Source organism: Hippocampus comes, unplaced genomic scaffold, assembly GCF_001891065.2.
Source record: "Hippocampus comes isolate QL1 unplaced genomic scaffold, H_comes_QL1_v1.1 scaffold91, whole genome shotgun sequence".
Lineage (NCBI taxonomy): Eukaryota > Metazoa > Chordata > Actinopteri > Syngnathiformes > Syngnathidae > Hippocampus > Hippocampus comes.
In genome coordinates this window covers 694,520-714,882 of record NW_017805034.1, presented here as the reverse complement: position 1 = coordinate 714,882, position 20,363 = coordinate 694,520, and the positions used below count along the sequence as shown (strand labels likewise).

The following is a 20,363-nucleotide window of genomic DNA, read 5'->3' as shown; positions in this document are numbered from 1 at the left end:
GATGTGGTGCTGAGAAAAAGAGGGAGCGCGTAAAAGAAGAAATATGATGGCGAGGGATTCAACGCATGCGTCAAGCACACGTGGGAGGTCACAAACTTGACAGTGGTTAAGGACGAGGTCACAAGAACGGACTTCATGAGAATTATGTGAGAAATTGTACAAAATGTTGGTCATGAAGAAAGTGCTGGCTGACACGCTGTCAAACAAGACACACATAGAGATACAATGTTTTCCCAAAGTAGAATGACAGGCTTGCAAATGCCTTATTTTGATTCAATGCTAAGATAATCAGTTTGCTTTCATGGAAGAGCGCAGATGAGAAACCAAGGGGGGCCCACAGCAGGCCTTTCCTTTTGTATTTTGGGACGATTTGTCCTGTTCAATAAATGGCTGAAAGTGCATCGGTGACTGCAATTCTTCTTGCCCAAGAACAAGGGTATTACAGAACCATTTTTTTTTTTTTCTCCGCTTGACTCAAGCGGTGTCGTATCTGAAGCTCACGTCAAGGTACCCACCGTACCATGAATTCCATTGCAAAACATGAAAGTCTTGACTCTTCTCATCCATCCATGCATTATCTGAACCGCTTTATCCTCACGAGGGTCGCAGGCGTGGTGGGGCCCATCCCAACTGACTTCAGGCAGTAGTCGAGGTACACCCTGAATTGGTTGCCAGCCAATTGCAGGATATGCCAATTCTCATAATACAGTATGCGTAAATGATACATCCGTGTTTGTAGTACATCATCAAAGCATCTTTCCATCCGTATTCTTTGATGATGTTCCTTCCGTTTCAGTTTTGCGTCAAGCCCTGCAAGGCTTTCAGGTAAATTTCATGTTGGCGCCTTCCCACATGATCCTCATTGGGCAAAAAAAATCAAAAATCAAATCCGATGCAGTCGTGTCTCTTGTAATCCTTTGTGTTGGCGTCTGTCTGCAGTTCAGTGTGCATCACCCGTGGTAGTAATTACCGATTTGACTTGTTGACGACAACAGAGTGGCACAAAACATCAGGCCCGCCCATGCACACATGCAGATGTACACACTCAAAGGCCCTTTTACACATCTCAACACATGACTCACATACACATCCCGAAGAATAGTTACAAGTCAGGGTTTCTGGGATATCTTAAAAGCTAACACTAAATCCAAGTTCCAGACTGCATTCCAATCTAAAATGCCGCATGGAAATGTAAACATCGACCTTGGATATGGCAGACAGCTTTAATCAGGAAGGTGGCCATATATATTCCCCGGCTTGGCATCATGAATCACTTTTACATGGGATGTCCTTCCAAGACCAGTTTCAGGCGGCGGCATGGCGCAAAGTGGAGCAAATCCGAGTGGACGCTTTTACAACGTTCAGCGTGATGTATGGCCGCACCGCTGCCACCGTAGCTCCCACTACATTCCGGCACAACGTAACACCTGTGAACGTGGTCTTCGTGCTTTTTCAATACAGAAACAGATTCCGAAGGGGGTTCAATTCAGCCTGCAGTGGTGGGAAGTAACTAGGTTCGATTATTTTGTCACTGTACTATTTCAGGAACTGTATCTTTTACCTTAAGGTATGATGACTTAATACTTTTTCTCCATTCATTTGAAAACCGCTATCTGCACTTTCTACTCCATTATCAAAACATTACTTTTTGTTTCAAACTTTGGCGGAGGTAAACGCAATGTCAAAAAAGACATAGATAGAGATAAAGTCAATCGCTGTTGAGATGTTGATTAATAGAGATAGTGAGTTCGTATAAGTTGGAGACAATAGTGACAGCAGAAGCACGGAGCTGTGCAAAAAATGCTCGTTCCAGGTGAACAAAAAACAAGCCTCTGGCATTCAAAAAAATAGTGACAGCAGAAGCACGGAGCTGTGCAAAAAAATGCTAGTTCCAGGTGAACAAAAAAAACAGCCTCTGGCATTCAAGACCGCCTAAGTATTCCGTATTTCTACTCAAGTACAGTCATGCCACATTTGCCAGGCAAACCTGCTCCCTGGGGCTTGCTGTTTGCGAAACACGCCATTCATGCGCCGATTAAATAAAACCAGCGACATTCGCAGCGCACTCGGACGTACAGGTGGCGGATTAAAAGGAATAAAATGCATGGCCATGCTCCCGTCCCACAACCGCAATGCTCTCCGGGGGTCATTGAATGATCGGACGATTACGAGATGGGTTTTGGCCTGAACCCTCGCATGAGATCAGCCCCACTGCGTGCCTACTGGGGGGATTGGGAACAGATGTGATAGATACTGCTACCATCACAGCACTGAGTGAGGCAGGCTTGTTTGGGAAAAGTGCTCTTTCCAATGCGAGCCAAGGCACACACGGCGTGCCTTAGGATCATTTGTTACCGGGGGGCCGCGCAAAGTCTAAAAGAAGTTGCATTTTGAAAATCAGGCGAACAAAACAAGTAAAAATAACTGTCTTCAGAAAGCAAAAAGCAAAAAAAAAAAAAAAAGGTCAAATGATGAGCAAGACGAACTTTCGATTAAAAAGAAAGCTGGATTTAAGAGACAATCTTAGCAGGCTGACGAACAATACAGGTTTATCAAACAGGTGTTTCTCAATGACCAAGCGCGGTGTGTAATAAGTAGTGACAGGCTATGCAAATGAGGCAATGAAGCATTCAAAACTGATTCCAATCAAGACAGAATATCCAGAAGTATGTATATCAAGGAGGCGGCCCGGTGGGCCAGTGGTTAGCGCGTCAACCTCGCAGTGCAGAGGTATCGGGTTCGATTCCAGCTGCGGCCTCCCTGTGTGGAGTTTGCATGTTCTCCCTGGGGATGTGTGGGTTTTCTCCGGGTACTCCGGTTTCCTCCCAGATTCCCAAAACATGCATGGCAGGCTGATTGAACACTCCAAATTGTCCCTAGGTGTGAGTGTGAGATGGTTGTTCGTCTATGTGTGCCCTGCGATTGGCTGGCAACCGGTTCAGGGTGTCCCCCGCCTACTGCCCAAAGACGGCTGGCATAGGCTCCAGCACCCCCCGTGACCCTTGTAAGGATAAGCGAATCGGAAAATGAATGAATAAATGTATATCAAGGACTGAATTCAGTTTCATCTTAAGCGTCGACCAGATATTAGGCTCACTATGTGTGAAGATAGCTATTTTCGATCAAATGTATTTTCGTTCCGATTTGCGGTTGTCTGGAACGGATTGAGTGGATTTACATAAATTCCAGATGCCTTGTTGGTGAGTGGCCGTAATCTCCCACTTCAGTTTGAAGCAGCCATTTTAGGATATTGATTATTTCCCAGGAGCCCTTCAAAGATGTACTTGAACAGTGATTCTGTCCACCTGCTACAGAAGTTTAGACAACAAAGCCTGTTTACCTTGATCAAGAATTTGGTAGACGTGTCGATCCTCACCAGATTCACCCCAAAGTCTCGAGAAGCCATGTGTGAAATGTAATTTTGGTTTGAAGCAGCTATTTTAGTGTCACGTTGGCCGATTACAAAGGTCCTTCAAAAGTAACCTTGTCCTTAATATTTCGTCAGATTGGAGTTGGAACATGGATACGAGACAGATGGAGGACGCTTGACTGCCAACGATTTCAGTACGGGTGAGGGGTGAGGAAAAGTGGTCGGTCCTCGCCATAAAACACAAAACTAATCCCGCCGCCAGATCAGAGCTTGACCATCCATCTTGTGTGCATGATCAAGGTCCCGCCTTTGAAACACATGAAGAGTGCCTGGCATGACTATAAACATCCAAGAACTCCACTCTGATTTTTTTTCAAACTGTATTTTGAACATTAGGTCCAACGGCCCTGTTGCTGCTTAAAAAAAAAGCAACGTCAACGCTACTTTCTGCTATTTAAAATGTGCACTGAGTGGTTGCCAAAATATTTGTTATGGGATTATTTTGTATTATTGAGGCACGCCGTGCTCTGTTTGAGACAAGGCATTCGGGCAACATTCTGTCATCTGGTTTTAATTTTTAAAAACACGAGGCTGGCATCCGCTGATGCATGCTAATCATAATATACAAACACACACATATAATTAAGCTCAGGCACTCCAACAGAGTTATAGTGTGGCGCAAGCAACATTTGAAGAGTTTGGTGATAACAATGGTCATTATGAAACACTCGCACACACGCGCACACGCCAAAGGCAAATCACAAAAGGATGGCCATGCTCGAGTGAGGAAACAGAGTATATAATGGTCAAGTGACAGACGGTGATAAATTGATACGTCGACAAAGGCGCTGTGTCTGTGCGTTAAGGTCACTAGACTCTCTTTTTAATTGAATTCTTGTACTTGGGTCTGCGAGGATAATGGAGCGAAGCACTGGAGCAGAGAGGTACATGCATTGTTCTCGTTCTACTCCCCCCCGCAATCCGAAAGTCTGCTCCATTGGCCGCCCATTCCTGCCGTGACAGCGTTTGAACGTCATTAGGCCGCCGACACAAAATCTTTAAACGCAGCCGTCCTCGTAAATATGTGTGCACACCTGAGCGATTAACGATGCTTTAAGAGCGATGTTTGACCAAAAAAAAACTTCTCCCGGCTAATGAGGGCAGCATTAGGGAGCCTCAGCTTTTCCTGGACTTAGAAGCATTTGGTTAAAAGAAGTCACTGCAATGAGAAAAGAAACGAAGGTGCAAAATTGTGTTATTGGCAAATTTTGCTCGAGGGCATCACGAATACAGAGGTTTTCGAGATATATTGTGGGACATTACATCAATTCCATGTGACAAAAATAAGTGAATGACAAATGAGATGGAATACTGCACTGCCTAATACAACATCGTACTGCTTGCCAAGACCATAATATCATGAGACACTGAGCGATTAGACGATAAGCCAGCCATTATCATCTATGGAACAGAAGCGGGGAATTACAGAGGAACTTTGGGGACGATATCACGCACAATGTCCCAACGCTGCGATTTTGCGATAATGATGTATTGTGGCCAAAGCATCTGTCAATCACAGAGAAACTTGTACTGCACTTTCGGTATTTTGCAGATGTTTACGGTGTTGAGAGCAATTATGAAATGCAATTCATATCTTGTGGAAGAAATTGGTATGCCACAGCATAGCATATCTATGGAACGTAACAAATGCAATCGCAAACAACATGAATGCAACGACTGATAAATCTGACAGTTCATATCAAGTCAAATTGGAACTTGAAAATAAAGAAAAAGGGACTATTATGGAGGAATATCGCCAACCAAGAAGAAGTCGGGCTTTCTGGGGCAAAACAAATACGTGGCACAGCTCCCTTTAACCATGAATGCACAAAACATTGTGGCGTGACCACATCACATCAGATTGGAACAAAAATTTGCATGAAATAGGCCATTCCTAGATGACCGAACGTCATCTTTAATATTGCATAAACATACAGCAAGACCCCACTAGTTATGCCAGAGTGGCTGCTGAAGTTTTGGTTGGCAAGGGGAGTTGAAATCGTCTCAAATAACTAGGCTGTGTACGTCATGTCTGTATTCACTTTCCTCTAAAGGTGTTTATTTGTCCTCACTGGATGGTTGGCAAGGGGAGTTGAAATCGTCTCAAATAACTAAAAATGTGTACGTCATGTCTGTATTCACTCTCCTCAAAAGGTGTTTACTTTTCCTCACTGGACTAATAGTAGCACAGGAGCTATTTGAGGAAACAAAGATATACAAAATGGTCACAAAAATAAGCAGGAATCAAACTCTGAAAAACGACATGACGCTATCGAGTTCCGCGAAGATCAAATCAGCATCAACATCAAGGCAAAAAAAAAAAAAAAAAAAGCAGCCAAAGTGCAAAGCGCAGACAGCCGGACGCCTCTTCTGACGTGTCACGCTGACAGAACAATTTCATTTTCAGTTCCGTTTGAATTATCACATCTGCTGTGATTAAAAAGAAGCAAGGGGAAACCACAACAGGCAGGAAGACAAATCAAACACAGAATGTTGAGGTCGATTTGCTGTTGTCTTACTTTTTATTTTATTTTTTCAAGAAAAAGTACAAAGTGCGTGTCCTCAGCTAACCTAAGAATCCAAATCCAAAAGAATGGAACAGAACCACTGAATAGATTCCTTAGTCAAGATGGTGGACAGTCGAGCATGTCGCAACCCTCCCGTTGGATTGAGTCACCCTGCGTTTGTGAGTCACGCTCGGAGGAAAGAATTCCAACGACATCAATGCGGGAGAACCTTTAGCCTCAACACGGTCGTCTTTCAATAACGAGACAGGCGCGTCGATCCCTGCCCACGCGGCTCACTGCTAAGCATCCAGTGGGAAGCTGGGTGGGCGTGAGGCTCAAGAAAAGAACGCTGAATCAAACGCTCAATGGAGATAGAGAAAAAAAAAAAAAACGGCTTCCCTGTTTAAAAAATATGGGATAATACAGTTGTTCACTGTCACGTTATTCTTTTTTTTTTTTGAAATAATATCACAAAGCAACAGTGATAGAACCTTTCGGTTCATTGAACACGCAGTTGTTCAGGCAAACATTCAAGTAGTCCTTGATTGTTTTGATTAGTTTTCTATTTTGAGTCCACTTTGCTGTCAGACGTTAATGTAAAATTAAATGAATGCATTTTCAAGTTGATTTAAGTCACAGGTGTCAAAGTCAAGGCCCGGGGGCCAGATCTGGCCCGTCATCATATTTTGTGTGGCCAGCGGGAGCAAATTATGCGTCAACTTTCACGGTCCTTGCTGAAATCTGTACCGAAATGTCAAATTGTCACTGAGATTTTGCATCGGCCCTCCAAGGGAAGCCGTAACTCCGAAGTGGCCCGCGACAAAAAATGAGTTTGACACCCCTGATTTAAGTGAACCCCCTAACCAGCCCAATCCCTGTTGTGTTGAAAGCAATTGTCATCTTCGTATGATCTTCTCCGGCCTTTAACCAAACGCCATTCTCAGTTTTGGTCCTTGTCGCCTGTTCGTCTCAATCCGATCCTCACTTGCGATTGCCGGAAGGCATGCCAAACATCCGCTCTGATCCCTCCAGTAAGGAGGAGGGTCGAGGCCAGCTCTGTGGCTCATCAAACTGATCCCTCCCCAGGGAAAGCGCACGCCTGACACCTGGGCGACGACCCGCAAGGAGGTTGTGAGTATCGAAAGGCTAATGGGCAGTTTGAGGGGATTACCAGTTTAGCCGCTGGGATTACTGGAACGCTACACACACATACAAATGGACACACGAAAGACACACTGGCGAGTGTATTTACCAGACTGGGAAAGTCATCCGAGACATATTGGCTCACTGACTCTCAGTGGCCGGCAGTTCAAAACAATTCCGCTTAAATCGTCATAAGCCGCTAGGATCTAGAGCCCGGGTTCTTGTAACAGAGCTGCTCTGATGTTATGATGACATTCCTATCAGAGAGACGTAGAAGTTGTACGACGAGGTGCCGACAAGCGGTTGCTCGTTCCTCCCTCCTTTATGTAAAGTCGCCAATACATATTTATGAAAAGCGGAAGAGTGAAGACTTATCTTTGTCCTTCTGAAGGTACCATGAGCACTGCTCTTAAAAAGCCGCCATACACGATTCAGTTGCGAGGAATGTTATGCGCTGTTATGAGAAAAATATAATTCTGAATGTAAGCCTTTTTGTTTCGTTTTTTTTTTTTTTTTTTTTTAACAATCAAAATGCTTCACTGTAGCTCACACGCTGGTCAGAAAAATACAAGAAGCACAAAAACCATCAGTGTGAATATCATTAAATGTATTTTACTACATTTACATTTTTATAGATTCATTTTCAACATCCCAACGAAGTTGGCACACCCCCCCTTGCCCATACACACACACACACACACGCACACGCACGCACACACACACACACACTCCAATATCCACTGCTCCATTTTATTTTCTAATCATTTAATTGCAATCTATATAACGTGCACGGTATGTATAAAACCTCTGGAGATAACGCACCCCATTACAACACTAATTCCTCATAATTCATAATACAACTGCAATAATTATCAAGAGGTTAATAGCTGAGTTTGCAGGAAAACTTGTTTTACACTCCAAACAATAGATTTGTCATTTTTGTCAAGTTATGTCACAAGTAAAAGATTGATTCTGGCAAAATACAATGCCAGCCGGGAATCCGTTTTTCATAAACGTCAAAACCGACGACGACACAACGGTAGATGAATTTGGACTCTTTCATTGAATTTTGCGCGGCTTTCTTTTGAGATTACAATTGTAATCTGCGGTTGAAAGGAACGGGAGGCCGGTTATCGGCAGTGAACAAATGACATTGACAATATGAGTTGAAACAGACCCGATCGCTGAAGTCATATTTGAGAAGAGAGATGAAGGAGTCCATTACAGGTTCCGACAGAGACAGACTATGCACAGGATGAGAGAAGATAATGGACACCAAGTGATAAACTCCACACACACAATGTATCTTTTTTTTTTTTTTTTTTAACAGCAAAAGCCAAGAAACCTGTGACGGCAAGCTTCACGCTCAAAGAAAACATTTCGTGTCAAAAGTAATTTCCTAAATGGCTCTTAGCAGCTTCCAAACGTCCCGTGAAAGCTTTTAGCTTTTTTTTTTCTCCGCCCCTCTTTAAATATAGCCAGCTGCATCTTCCTCTGCGCCAGTTCCAACATATCAACCATAATGCTGATCGAGACAGCCAAATATCCTTAGTTCACCTTTGAATGCTGTTTTTTTTTTAACCTGAAGCCTTGTGTATGAAATGTGCTATAACCCGTAAATAAAGCTGCCTTGTCTCAATACATCTCTATACGATTCTATTTTTCATGCCCCCCCCCACCCCTTCATTGATTTATACATAGTATTTAGCATTTTATTTTACTGACTCGTCAAACTATCGCATACCTTGTCTGATTGGCTCGGAGCGGATCAGATGGTTCACAAAAAAAAGCACATTATCAAAGTCACCAAATGCTACCACTGATTTGTGGGTTTTCCACTCCTCGACAAAGGAACAATGTCGGTCAAATAGGCACCACAAAAAATAAATAAATAAATAAATAAATCAGAAAGTCCAAATAAATAAATAAATAAATAAATAAATAAATAATGAAAAAAAATAAAGCAGCCTCTTATCTCTTCCCTTCCATCCATGGACACTATGGGCAACGTTATGTGGATCTTAGAGTTCACACACACACACACACGCACACGCACACGCACACACCTCTCTTAAGGGCAGAACGGATGCGGCAGGAGAAGACATATGACAACCTCAGGGGTAAACACACCTCCATTGGAACTCCACACATACACGTTTAGTGTACAGTTACATACACACACCATGCAGCCCCCCCCCCCCCAAATATATTGTGCCCACATCAAAAGTGTTTTCATGACCTTTGTATTTGTACGCCATAGTTCCCTGTGTTTATCCCGATGAATGTGTTTTTTTTTTCCCTTTTGTACTGTGTTGTGTCTATGCGAGCGACCCCCGTGTGTCCTCCTGCAGAGGAAAATAGGAGAGTGCCTTATTGAGTGTAAAGGGGCATTGCAGAAGATTACACATACGACAAAGCGGGTCAGGACCGTAACACACAGACATCCGCTTGTAATACGAATACGTTGTGTTTTTTTTAAGGCAGCTTTTCGTGCAGTCCAATGAGATCCCCCCCCTTTTTTTTTTTTTTTTTTTTTTTAAGTTGCATAATGGTGAGCAAAATTTGACATGGCATGGGCAAAGAAAAAATCTCGGTAATTTAGTGCCACCCATCTGTTCAAGATTCCTGCTTTCAATTTGGGCTCATTTATGCAGATTCCTGAGTAGGAGTTTGTCGAAGTACAAAACTTGACAATGGCAGCGATGAAGCAAAAAGGCTGACTTCCTGTTATATTTCAGGCAGGGCCCTCGAAACGTGTTTTGATTGTGAGCAAGCTTCAAATAAGCAGCGAAGCGCAACCCTGTCACACTGAGCGAGTGCAGTGTGAAAAGGGTCTCGCACTTAAAGAACAGGATAGTAAATGGGCGACCTGAGCCGGAGTCAAAGCTCCTGCTGCTACGCCGAAGAGAAGAATATGACAAAAACCTCCATGTTTCATGCAATAATAAAGACAAAGTGAGCATTACGATGTTAGTAAAGGTGGAGCTGTCTGCACTCGGAATGGATCTCATTAGACTGTGGCAACTGAAGCACCAAACAATACAGACGAGTGAAATCAAAAGAAACCACAAACATTATATTCCCATTAGGAGTCCAATGAGTGAAAAGGCTGCTCGTAAATCACATGAGACAAGCAGCCTAAACTCTGCTCACCTTCTTCACCCCAAATGCAATAACTCCTAATGCTTTTTTTTTTTTTTTGAGATGCAAAATGGAGGTACAGCCAGCGCAACGCAATTGAAGACACAAGTCGCGACATCCTAACTTAGTAGGTGAGTGCAGAGACATCTTCGCCCTCTCCCCTCTACAACAATTTCATCTTTACCCCCAGGTAACCTTGTCATTTACCCCACTGACCCATCCAAAGATGGATGCCCCACACTCCAGCTTATACAGCCTCCCATTGATTGGTTTTTTTTCTCAGGGCTTCTAAGTTCCTTCGTTTTTTTGTTTTTGTTTTTTTTTCCCCCCTCAACTGACCTCAATTGTACTCTTCATTGCTCGGCGGATAGCATACCATCATATTGAGTTTACAGAGTGGCTCACAGCGGCAATCATGAACCCACGACAAACAGAAATGCACTTTCAAAACCGAGTGACACAGTTAAATCAACTACAAAATGCTTCCCGCGGTAAACTCTCAGGGTGAATTATTTAAAAGTAGACATTTGCTGCGGTGCTGACTAAAGTCAACGAATTATTTTGCAAAGAAACTGACTTTTCACACATAATCAGCAAACAACTTCAAGACGGCTAAAAGACTGTAAACTTGGGGTGTACAAATTGAGGTTGTAGTCACTTTAACCACTTATTTTTTTTCACCACTGCAAAAACAGTCCAATATAGAGAAAAAAATACACTGAGCAATATGACCAAAGGGCGGGGGGGGGGATGTTTAGCTGTAGCTGATGAATTTTGGGGTGGCCAGTGGCCCTGGATCTTACTAAATCCGCCCCAGCTCATTTCCATAATATAAACCAAAATCAATCCATTTAAAACCTTAATCTATTTGATGTACTAACGACTATACAGTGCGCTGCCCAGAAAAAGTAAAAAGTGAATTCCCTGAGGAAATGACCGTCATGGCTCACCAGTTTTCTGGGTTTTGTCATGTATGTGATGTCGGCAACCTGCGGCTCAAGAGCCACATGCTGCTCTTTCACGCCCCCTAGTGGCTCCCTGGAGCTTTTTCAAAAATGTTTGAAAATGGAAAAAGGTGGGGGAGGGAAATATACATTTTTTGTTTTAATATGGTTTCTATAAGAGGACAAACATGACACAAACATTAACGTTTTCCAATGCTGTAAAAATGTGTCGAATAAATATGACATTTAAACATTTCGTCAACGAGGATTTGCGTTACAGCCTGCGACACACGTTTCTATTAGCAGAGCGGGATGTCAGTCCGGGGGCTGTTGTTAAAAAAATAAATAAAAATAAAAAAACAGCTGCCTTTCATGTACAATTCACCGTGGGTACTTGCAAAGAATGGGAATCTGGGCGGCCGAGAGAAGCATTTTTAAACGGTACGCGTGGGCTACGATAGTTAGCACGCTGCGAAAGTGCGTCCCGTGCCTTGTTCATCTTAGCGGCCATTATGGTTGTTACTCATTACGGCGTGCGTGTCTAAGTATGTGCGCGTGTGCGGTAACGGGTCGATCGCGGGTGGTTGGTTGCAAGCAACGCCTTGCTGAAAAGCAATATTGACTTACGCTCGCCACATGTGTACAACGCTCAAGATACCAGACGCTATAAACACATTTCCAAAGATTTCAGCCCGAGAGAGCGGCAGATCGAAGCCAATCAGACGCCTAAACACAACGCCCGGTTTGCACTGAAGCCCGAGAGTACGCTAGTGTATTAAATTTGTTTTCGTGCAAAAATAAATATGGCCATCACGCAGGCACACATACACACTCACACACAATCTGATGAAACATTCACACAGCTGACATGTTGACAGGTGTTTTGCTTGACCGACTCTTACTCATAATCCATAATAAAAAAATATGTGAGGGGGAGTAAACAAGCATTGAAGAAAAAGTCTTTTTGTTCAGTTTTAATGGGATGGAAGAATGTGTTACTGAGTATTGTAAGATTGAATTTATGGATAGTGTATTTTTTTGTTTTCATTTTAAATATTAAAATATGTTACGGTTTCGCCAACGTACCAAATGTGAACTAAACTGTGACCGGGTTTAATTTTCTTATTTTTTTTCCCTCAAGCTATTGCACCTCACATTTTGAAAAATATTGTTAGACATAAAAGTGCAGTATAAAACTTCCTACTTTTCTCCCTAAACAACCACAATAACAACATTATGTTATACCGAGTGAGAGTGCCAAAATGTATTTGTTTTTTGTTTTTTTTTTTGCCTCTCTTTGACAGCGGGTAAGCCAAATCCGTGCTTGCATTCTAATTTCGAGCCACGCTGTGTTGGGGGCGTGTTGTTTGTGATTTTCAGGCCAAAGGTTTCCCCAATGATCATTTTGTTACAGACCCCACCATAGTTATTTCGTATGCAGTTAAATGACAGGTCACCAGTCAAATCGAATAACAACCAGAAAGACATCCGCTGCACAATACAAGTCAAGGCAGCAGGAGGTAAAAAAAAAAAAAAAAATGTAGGAAACCTTATGCAAATGTGTCAGATTGAATTAGCATGAAACCTGAGAGGAAGCGTCGTCCCGTCTGTCAGTCCCATGAGGGGCTCGTACTGTATGAAGAACTTTTCCCGGAGTCGCATGAATACATGCAAGGCTAACTTGCCGTTACTTTTCAAACTTGTACAACCCCCCCCCCCCCAAAAAAAATCAGCACATAAACAAATATAACGAGGCTGAATTGTCTCGTCCTTGAATCAGTGTTTCTCATTCAAAGTGGCGGAATGTTGCCGTGCTGCGGGCCGAGCAGACTTTTCGCACAACACCAGCGGCTGTCAGCGGGCCAACTTGGAACTGCTCGACGGAACATGCGGCACAAGTGAGGTGGCCTTTAATTAATGATGAAAAACAATCCTAACAAATTGTTAGGATTGAAGTACTTAACTCATCAATAGATGTAGTGCTGATTAGGAAGCTTGGAGTGTCTCTATGAAACATGAACAAACAAAGGTTAGGCTTGTTTCATAAATATGCACAATGAATGAATGCCGTGACATCGTATGTCTGATATCAGCAGCCCCCACGAGTACTGGATACCTTACTTATACCTGCTGACAGCCGCTGGTGCTGCACGAAAAGTATCGGGCCGATACCCATGTACTTGCCCAACCTCACACGATACTAAGCAATAAAACCATGCCCTCATTAGGGTCATAGGTCAGCTCGTGCCTTTCCGAGCAGAGCTTGAGTACACCCTGGACTGTACATGTACCTGTCTGTTAATGTAAATAAGTTTCTTCCACATTTAGTTAAACTACTACTAAACCATGTATGTGTGCATATAAGTTACAAGAGGATTATATGACATTGGCACTCACCTGTACACTACACAGTGAACCCCATGAGTACTTTTACATCGTCATTGTGCTTTTTCGTTTGAAAAATGGCACATTTCAATGTAGAAATTAAATAGCTTTCGATGGATTTTCTTTATGCGGTAAATCGCTATTTTTTTTTTCCTTTCAAAGCTCACATTAAACACTCCATTAAGTGATCAACAAGGCTCAGAAGAAATCATTTGCACAGTAAAAGACGCACATACTGACTCTACATTGTCTTCACAGTTTGTAATGGCAATGTGGAAAAATACCAGTCGTGTCGCATGCAGTCGCTTGCTCCATTAAGCAGGGAAACGCGAGTCAACCCAGGACGTCTTTTACTTTTGCGTTCCTTTTAACTGCTTTATCTCCTCCCTGGGCGTCACAAAACCAAATCCCACGTTTGCCGTTTTCTTTTTGGCGGCTTCACACGGTATTTGAACAATGAAAGCATTTTGGTTTGAGAATGCCGATTGCGTCAGGCTTCTAACGGATGCGAGCCAAAGCGTCCCATGGTGAGAGGACTGCTTTCCAGCAACTATCAGGAGGACTCATTTGCATCTTTTGATGACCTAAATCGCTTCCCCTCATCTCGGAACCACATCTTGCCTAATCTCATTAAACAAGTCGGACCTTTGCGTGAACCCAGTAAACTGCTCATTCTGCTGACTCGTGTTGACAATGTAACTCCAGATGTATTTCCCGAGGCGGTAACGCAAAGGTGTTTGCATAACTTGGGCGAACCAACTTTTTACCAAAAAAAAAAAAAGTCCTAGATTAACATCTCGTATACATTTGTAGTTTTTGACGTTGGCGTAACCTGCCAATGAACTCGGTGGAGGGTTTGTTGAACACAATTCTCTGTATTTCCTGGGTCACAATGCTGGCATCCGCATTCTTTTACTGGGTGGAGTTGCTCCATTTACAGAGTCTCCGCCTCCCCGGCCATGTTGGCGCTCCAGCGCGTCGGGTTTGGTTTTAAATTAATTAGGCAATGTTTTGAGATATTTGTTGATGACACATCACAGCACAGCACTACACATACACTCTCCACGAGTACTGCGAGTACACTCAACACGTATCCCTCGTGCACAGTTTAGAGTTTTTGTATTAGGTCAATTTTCTTCACTGTATTCTCGATGTGGAGACCAAAAATTTCAAGCAGGAATGATGGGTTGGCCTACCTGGTCCTGAAGTTGGCCGGGTGCGGGTGTCCGTCGTACAAGGACAAAAAGTCATATTCCTCTTCGATGGCGAAGGACAAGAAGACGAGCTGGATGCGACTGCCTTCCTCCCCAACGATGACCCAGGTGCAGTTGGCCCCGTTGGGGTAGCCGTAGGGGAACCCCGGCGACTCGATGCTGCCGTTTCGGCCCTTCAGTGTACCGCCGCAAGTGTAGATAAAACCTGCAGGGGAGACCCAAAGAACTCTTTTAGTATCTGCCACTAAATTGAAGATGCTCAGAATGGAAACATAAATGAGAGTTTGCATTTAGACAAAAGTGCAAGAACCAATTCTGGCATGCCATTTTTTTTGTACGCTCACTTTAAAAATAACACCAAAATAACTGATTGCCTTTAAACATACACGATTAGAACTTTCAAAGGATTTCAACAGAGGCAGAGCCACTGAGTGAACTTTGCAGTCGTCTGCCAGTTTTGTACTTAAAACCGACAGACATTTAATGTGAGGTTTATATCAATTCACTCAGACGGTCTTTTTGAAGACTGTACCTGTTTTTTTCTGAGAGGTCACTGTATTTAATTGTCACCGTGATCAAATAACTGCTTTCGATTGGACCTTATTTGGGTGTATTTTAGTCAGACTTGCTCAAAGTTTGAGCATTTGAATTCTTTTACCCTAAATGACAAATTTTGTGCATGAGTTCGAGAGACTTTGTGAAGATAGACCGATGTCCAACCCATTGAATGTCACTTAGTTACTCTGACATCAGGGCTGACTATTTTTTTTTTCATTTGAGTAAGTTTTGGGGCAAAATGTTCTGCAATGCTCAAGTATGGACATTTTCATCAGGATACGCGAGCTTGCAAATATGGGTGATTTTTGGAGCGTGTTGAGGGCCCCCCCATACCCCCCTCACATAAACACCATTCAGTCATCTGAAGAAAAACAAACATGGATTCCGAGAGGCTCTTTGCGCCACCTTGTGCTCTGGCCCTAATAACATCGAAAAGTGGAAAGCATCAGACTTTACTTGTCTTTTTCTACTTGCCATGTTTAACGCAACGCTTGGGGAGACTCGCTGACAAGTCCATCAGGGCTTCATCTGAACTTAATAAATTAGGGGATGTCTTGGTATGAGCTGAAGTGGAGTCATTAAATCGCATCGGAGGGTGAATAGCGAACAGACGGACTGGAAGGAAAACAGAGATAAGGATTTTTTTTTCCTCCATTCACCGCTCACAGACAATAGTCACCATTGTAGAAGGTGGAGAAAAAAAAAATTAAAAGTCATCAGTCAGAGAGAAGAGAGGTGGGTGGCGGCAAAAAGAGAGAGAGAGAGAGAGAGAGAGAGAGAGAGAGAGAGAGAGAGAAAATGAAGAGTCCACATGGGTAAAAGAGATTTCTAATTATGCTGACTGCCAGACCGAAACTGACAGCTCTCCTCAACACACACACACACACACACACACACACACACACACACACACACACACACACACACACACAAACAGGACAAACCAAAATAAAAGGCGTACAAGCACAGCTACAAATAACCGCACCAAGCGTATAATCATTCCGGGGCGTCCTCGACCATTTGAACCCATCACTCATCACGTCGTTTCTTCATTCCGCCATCGTAACCTCAATCGACCTCGTTTTCTAACCCTCAAATGAAATTCAAACATGTACCGACCCCAAGGAATGTAATACATATATCCATACATATAGGCACACGCACACACACAAATAAATATATAAACACACATACACGAATATATTGAGACAAATATGCGTGGAAAAGAGTCGAGCCAAGCTTGTCTATGAAATTCGAAACTGTAATGATGAACAGATCCCAGTCGATGGTGGCATTATATCAGCACAGCTTTTGAGTAGAAGGTTAAGACTGAGGTGGTGAATCTCATCACTTTTATTATGAGGGAGAGAGATGACAACATATTGGAAGTTGAATGAGTTGAGACACCTCACACTAGGATAGATTACAGGTTATGTATTGTAGTATCGATAGTTTAAATAATGTGTGTCAACGTAGTTAGTAAAACAAAACAAAAAAAAATTGTGGACTAGCACAATAGAAAGTGGATTTGTGTAAAGTTTACTCGAAGAACCAGTGCTAGTGGTCGATTAATTTTTGCCTTTCAGCTCTTGTCCTCTATGCTAGGGTTCATGTTCGCCAAACAAGCTAAAAAACTACTTTTTTTTCCCTCATCGAGTTAAATCTGACATAGTCGACCTTGGTCTAATAGATAACTGCAGAGTGTGGCCAAACTAGTTTTGCCTGGAGGATTTACACAAAGACACTAATTGGCAAACTGTCAGAGACTTGAGGAAGAAATTGGGTAGGCAGGTGCAAATATATGCAACAGAGCTAATGAGGGATGGTAAGGCTTTGCCGGAAAAGAGCATGCCCACTCAGCAAAGAAGAAGAAGGGGAAAAAAAATGATGAAAAGCCACTTTAAGACTAAAATCTTGCTCTTGCTGCTGAATGGAGGGGATTTAATGATTTATCCACAGTACCAAAGTCATCTGGGAAAGCTCAGATAGCGACAAAGTATACAAAGTTGAAGAGTTGGAGAAACACACTTTGTTTTTAAAAATAAAAAAATCTTGAGTGTAGGATTCCCGCTCATATGTGTGCATTTTATTTCATGAAACCCTGACTACGGATGGTTTGATAAACAATGACTTGTGCATTACAGATTGGGTTACACGCGCACATGGCCAACTTTCAGTGAGGTGCTGCACCACCCTTGCTACAGTATTGAAGAAAGAAAAAAAAAAAAGAAAAAAAATCTGGCAACGCCCCTGCATGGATGCAGTCTGAATTGAAAGCACACTTTTTTCTTTTTTTTTTTAGATTGAACAAAAGCAAAAGAGAGAGTCAATAGCCAAACCAGGAAAAAAAAAGGAGTGCCAACGTGGGACTGAACCTGTTTGAAATGACCCCCCCTTGGGACACACAGAGCAACCGTCAAACCAAGAATTAGATGGCCCCCGTCAAACTCGTGGTCTAGACTATACCCTGGAGTGGTGGAGGCTAAATTAGGGAAATAAGAGAGAGAGGGAACACACCAGGCTGAAAATCAATTTCTAGGGCTGTCAGTCACCAGCGGCCGAGATGTGGATGTGAATAAAAATTACACAAGGTGTAAAAAAAAAAAAAAAAAAAAAAAAAAAAAAAAAAAGACAGAACAGCACACGGAAGGGTATAGTGGCAAAAAGTAGATAGATGCAGGGAAGTTGAAATTGAGAATCAGGACTGCAGCTGTGTCGGAGAAAGAAAGAAATGTCACCAGCAAATACACGGCGGGCATGTTGTTGTAAAAAAATGATATCGTGGAACTTCAACAGTGAAAAGAATATACTCACAATTGGACGGAAATGTTGGAGGTGAAATGCGAAAGCAGAGGAACAAAGGGGTTGAGACAATAACTTACTCAATAGCTTGCACCAAAAGAGTAACATGTACCTACGTGTTGAGCTTTCTCTCTGGCTTTATGATTTGTATTCCAAAAGAAGGATTAGGTAGAAAGTTTGTTACCAAGAGTTAAGTTGAAAAAAAAACACACACACAAATCAGGCATTCTGTATTACCAGTAATATTAGGCAGCAGCCTTCATTAGCATATTATACGGCTAGTCTGTCTAATTGCACATTGTTGTATTGAAAAGATATCCTAATTGAGTTAAATTACCATTTAGGGCTAATGGGAACCAGGCACAGAAATCTCATATGCACTCATGATTTGAATAATAATAAGCCATAATATGTGTGCTTTTATCAGCATGCTGGCCTTGTCGGTAATGGCGGCTGGCAAAATGCTTAACTTCGGCGACCAACTTTTTTTTTATGCGCTTTCTTTAAAAATGGGACGGCTGGGAGCAGGAGCGATGGTCAATAGGAAAGAAATTGTACAACTCTTGAGCATTTGATTAATTTCATCCGTCAAACATCTATAAAGAGGCCATCTGTCATGCGGAGCGATATAATAAAATGATGAGTGCATTAAACCCATAGTGATTGGCAGCAGGAGGAAGTAATCAGATGCTGATAGGCATCGTCTGAAGGGGGGGCGCGATTGATTACTAGAGTGTCATTGACGCCGACTTCGCTAATGAGACCCAAAGCACACAAAAAAAACCATACAAATGAGCCTTTCTGTTTTATTCTGTAGGTAAGATATTTTGAGCTTGTTACCGGGGAAACTCGTGTAACTCTATGTTGCCATGGTAACATTTGACCTAATATGCGGGAAGACGGCACATGTGTTGTGTGAGAAGTTGCAGTGACGTCATGCAATCTTCACCACTTTTCTGAATACACTTTGTTCTTTGAAGCAGTGATAGATGAAAGAAGTTGCGGTGACGTCAAACGACGACTGTAACCCTTGAGAAATCTTCCAAACGTTGCTATAAAAATAATGGATATGCTTTCCACTTTAAAAAAAATAGACTTCGAAAAATACTAAAAAAGATTTTTAAAAAAGATAAAATAAAAAAGATTATTCGCAGTTGGCCATGACACAAATTCACTGATTTTTTTTTGGGGGGGGGGGGCATCCTCCATTATCTGGTGTTTTTGTGCTTAAGTTCAAGTAATAAAAGTATGTCGGTATTTTGTCATCATTTTGGAAATATGCTAACTTTATGTCAAAAAAAAGTCATGCTTTGATGCCGTCTTGTGGCATATTGGTGTGAAGGACCTATGTTGTCATGAATTGTGGAGCTTCATGTCAACTCAAGTCGTGATTTGCCACCTTGGTATAAATCGCCTATTTTGAAGTTAGTTGAGGAGTTTCACTTACAGAAAAGTAGTGCATTCCCACTGCCGTCTTGTGGCATTTAAAGGTAGTTTTAAGCCCTTTTGGAGGGGCTTCCATTACGACTTTTTGCTTTCCTAAAGTTGAAATCTGAGAATGAAAAATGAAATGATTTGATGTGAAGATAAATCTGGACTACGACTGACTGGTGGCCCATCAAAGTTCAGCTGGGATCGGCTCTGGCTCACCAGCGACTATAATGATCAATGACAGAATACAATTTTGAAAGATGGATAAACGTGAAGTAAAAAATTTAAAAAATGCATTTGCTTTTTTTTTTTTTTTTACAGAGCTCTGCCATTTTGGGCTAATTTAATAAGGACGATGACAATTGAACAACTTTTTTAAGCCAATTTGACCCATTTTCGTTCAAAACAGACAAAAAGTCTTGAAAATGAAGTGTTAAGTGGACGAGCCAAGCGAGCAGATGCCAAGTTGAGACGCTGTGTGACTCCATCAAAGCACAAGCTTCCTTTTGACGATGCTTCTTAATATGGAATCTCCTAACATCTTTTTCAGCCGGGGGAGGACAAGTTAGCGGGCGTTCCCTCATCGGCGTCTGTGGGAGCTTCAAGTGGAGGCTGACGTACGGTGCATCCAAGTGGTTATTTACCCCAAAAAGTGCACTTTCAAAGAAGCAAAGGAATTAAAAACCACAATCTTCCCTTCCCATTCGTCTCTATATTTTTAATGGCAAGCGAAGCTGCTTTAATCACACACACACACACACACAAACACACACACACACACACACACACACACACACACCCACCAACA

The 20,363-nt window shown here is 42.4% G+C and overlaps 1 protein-coding gene across 1 annotated transcript in view; it reads right to left on the bottom strand.

Moving 5' to 3' along the window:
* csmd3b (CUB and Sushi multiple domains 3b) overlaps positions 1–20,363 on the bottom strand; it is a 207,296-nt gene that overhangs the window by 148,814 nt on the left and 38,119 nt on the right. The window contains exon 2 of the mRNA XM_019863576.1: positions 14,747–14,969. Within this exon, the coding sequence (XP_019719135.1) occupies positions 14,747–14,969 (223 nt within the window). The remainder of the gene's footprint in view (positions 1–14,746; positions 14,970–20,363) is intronic.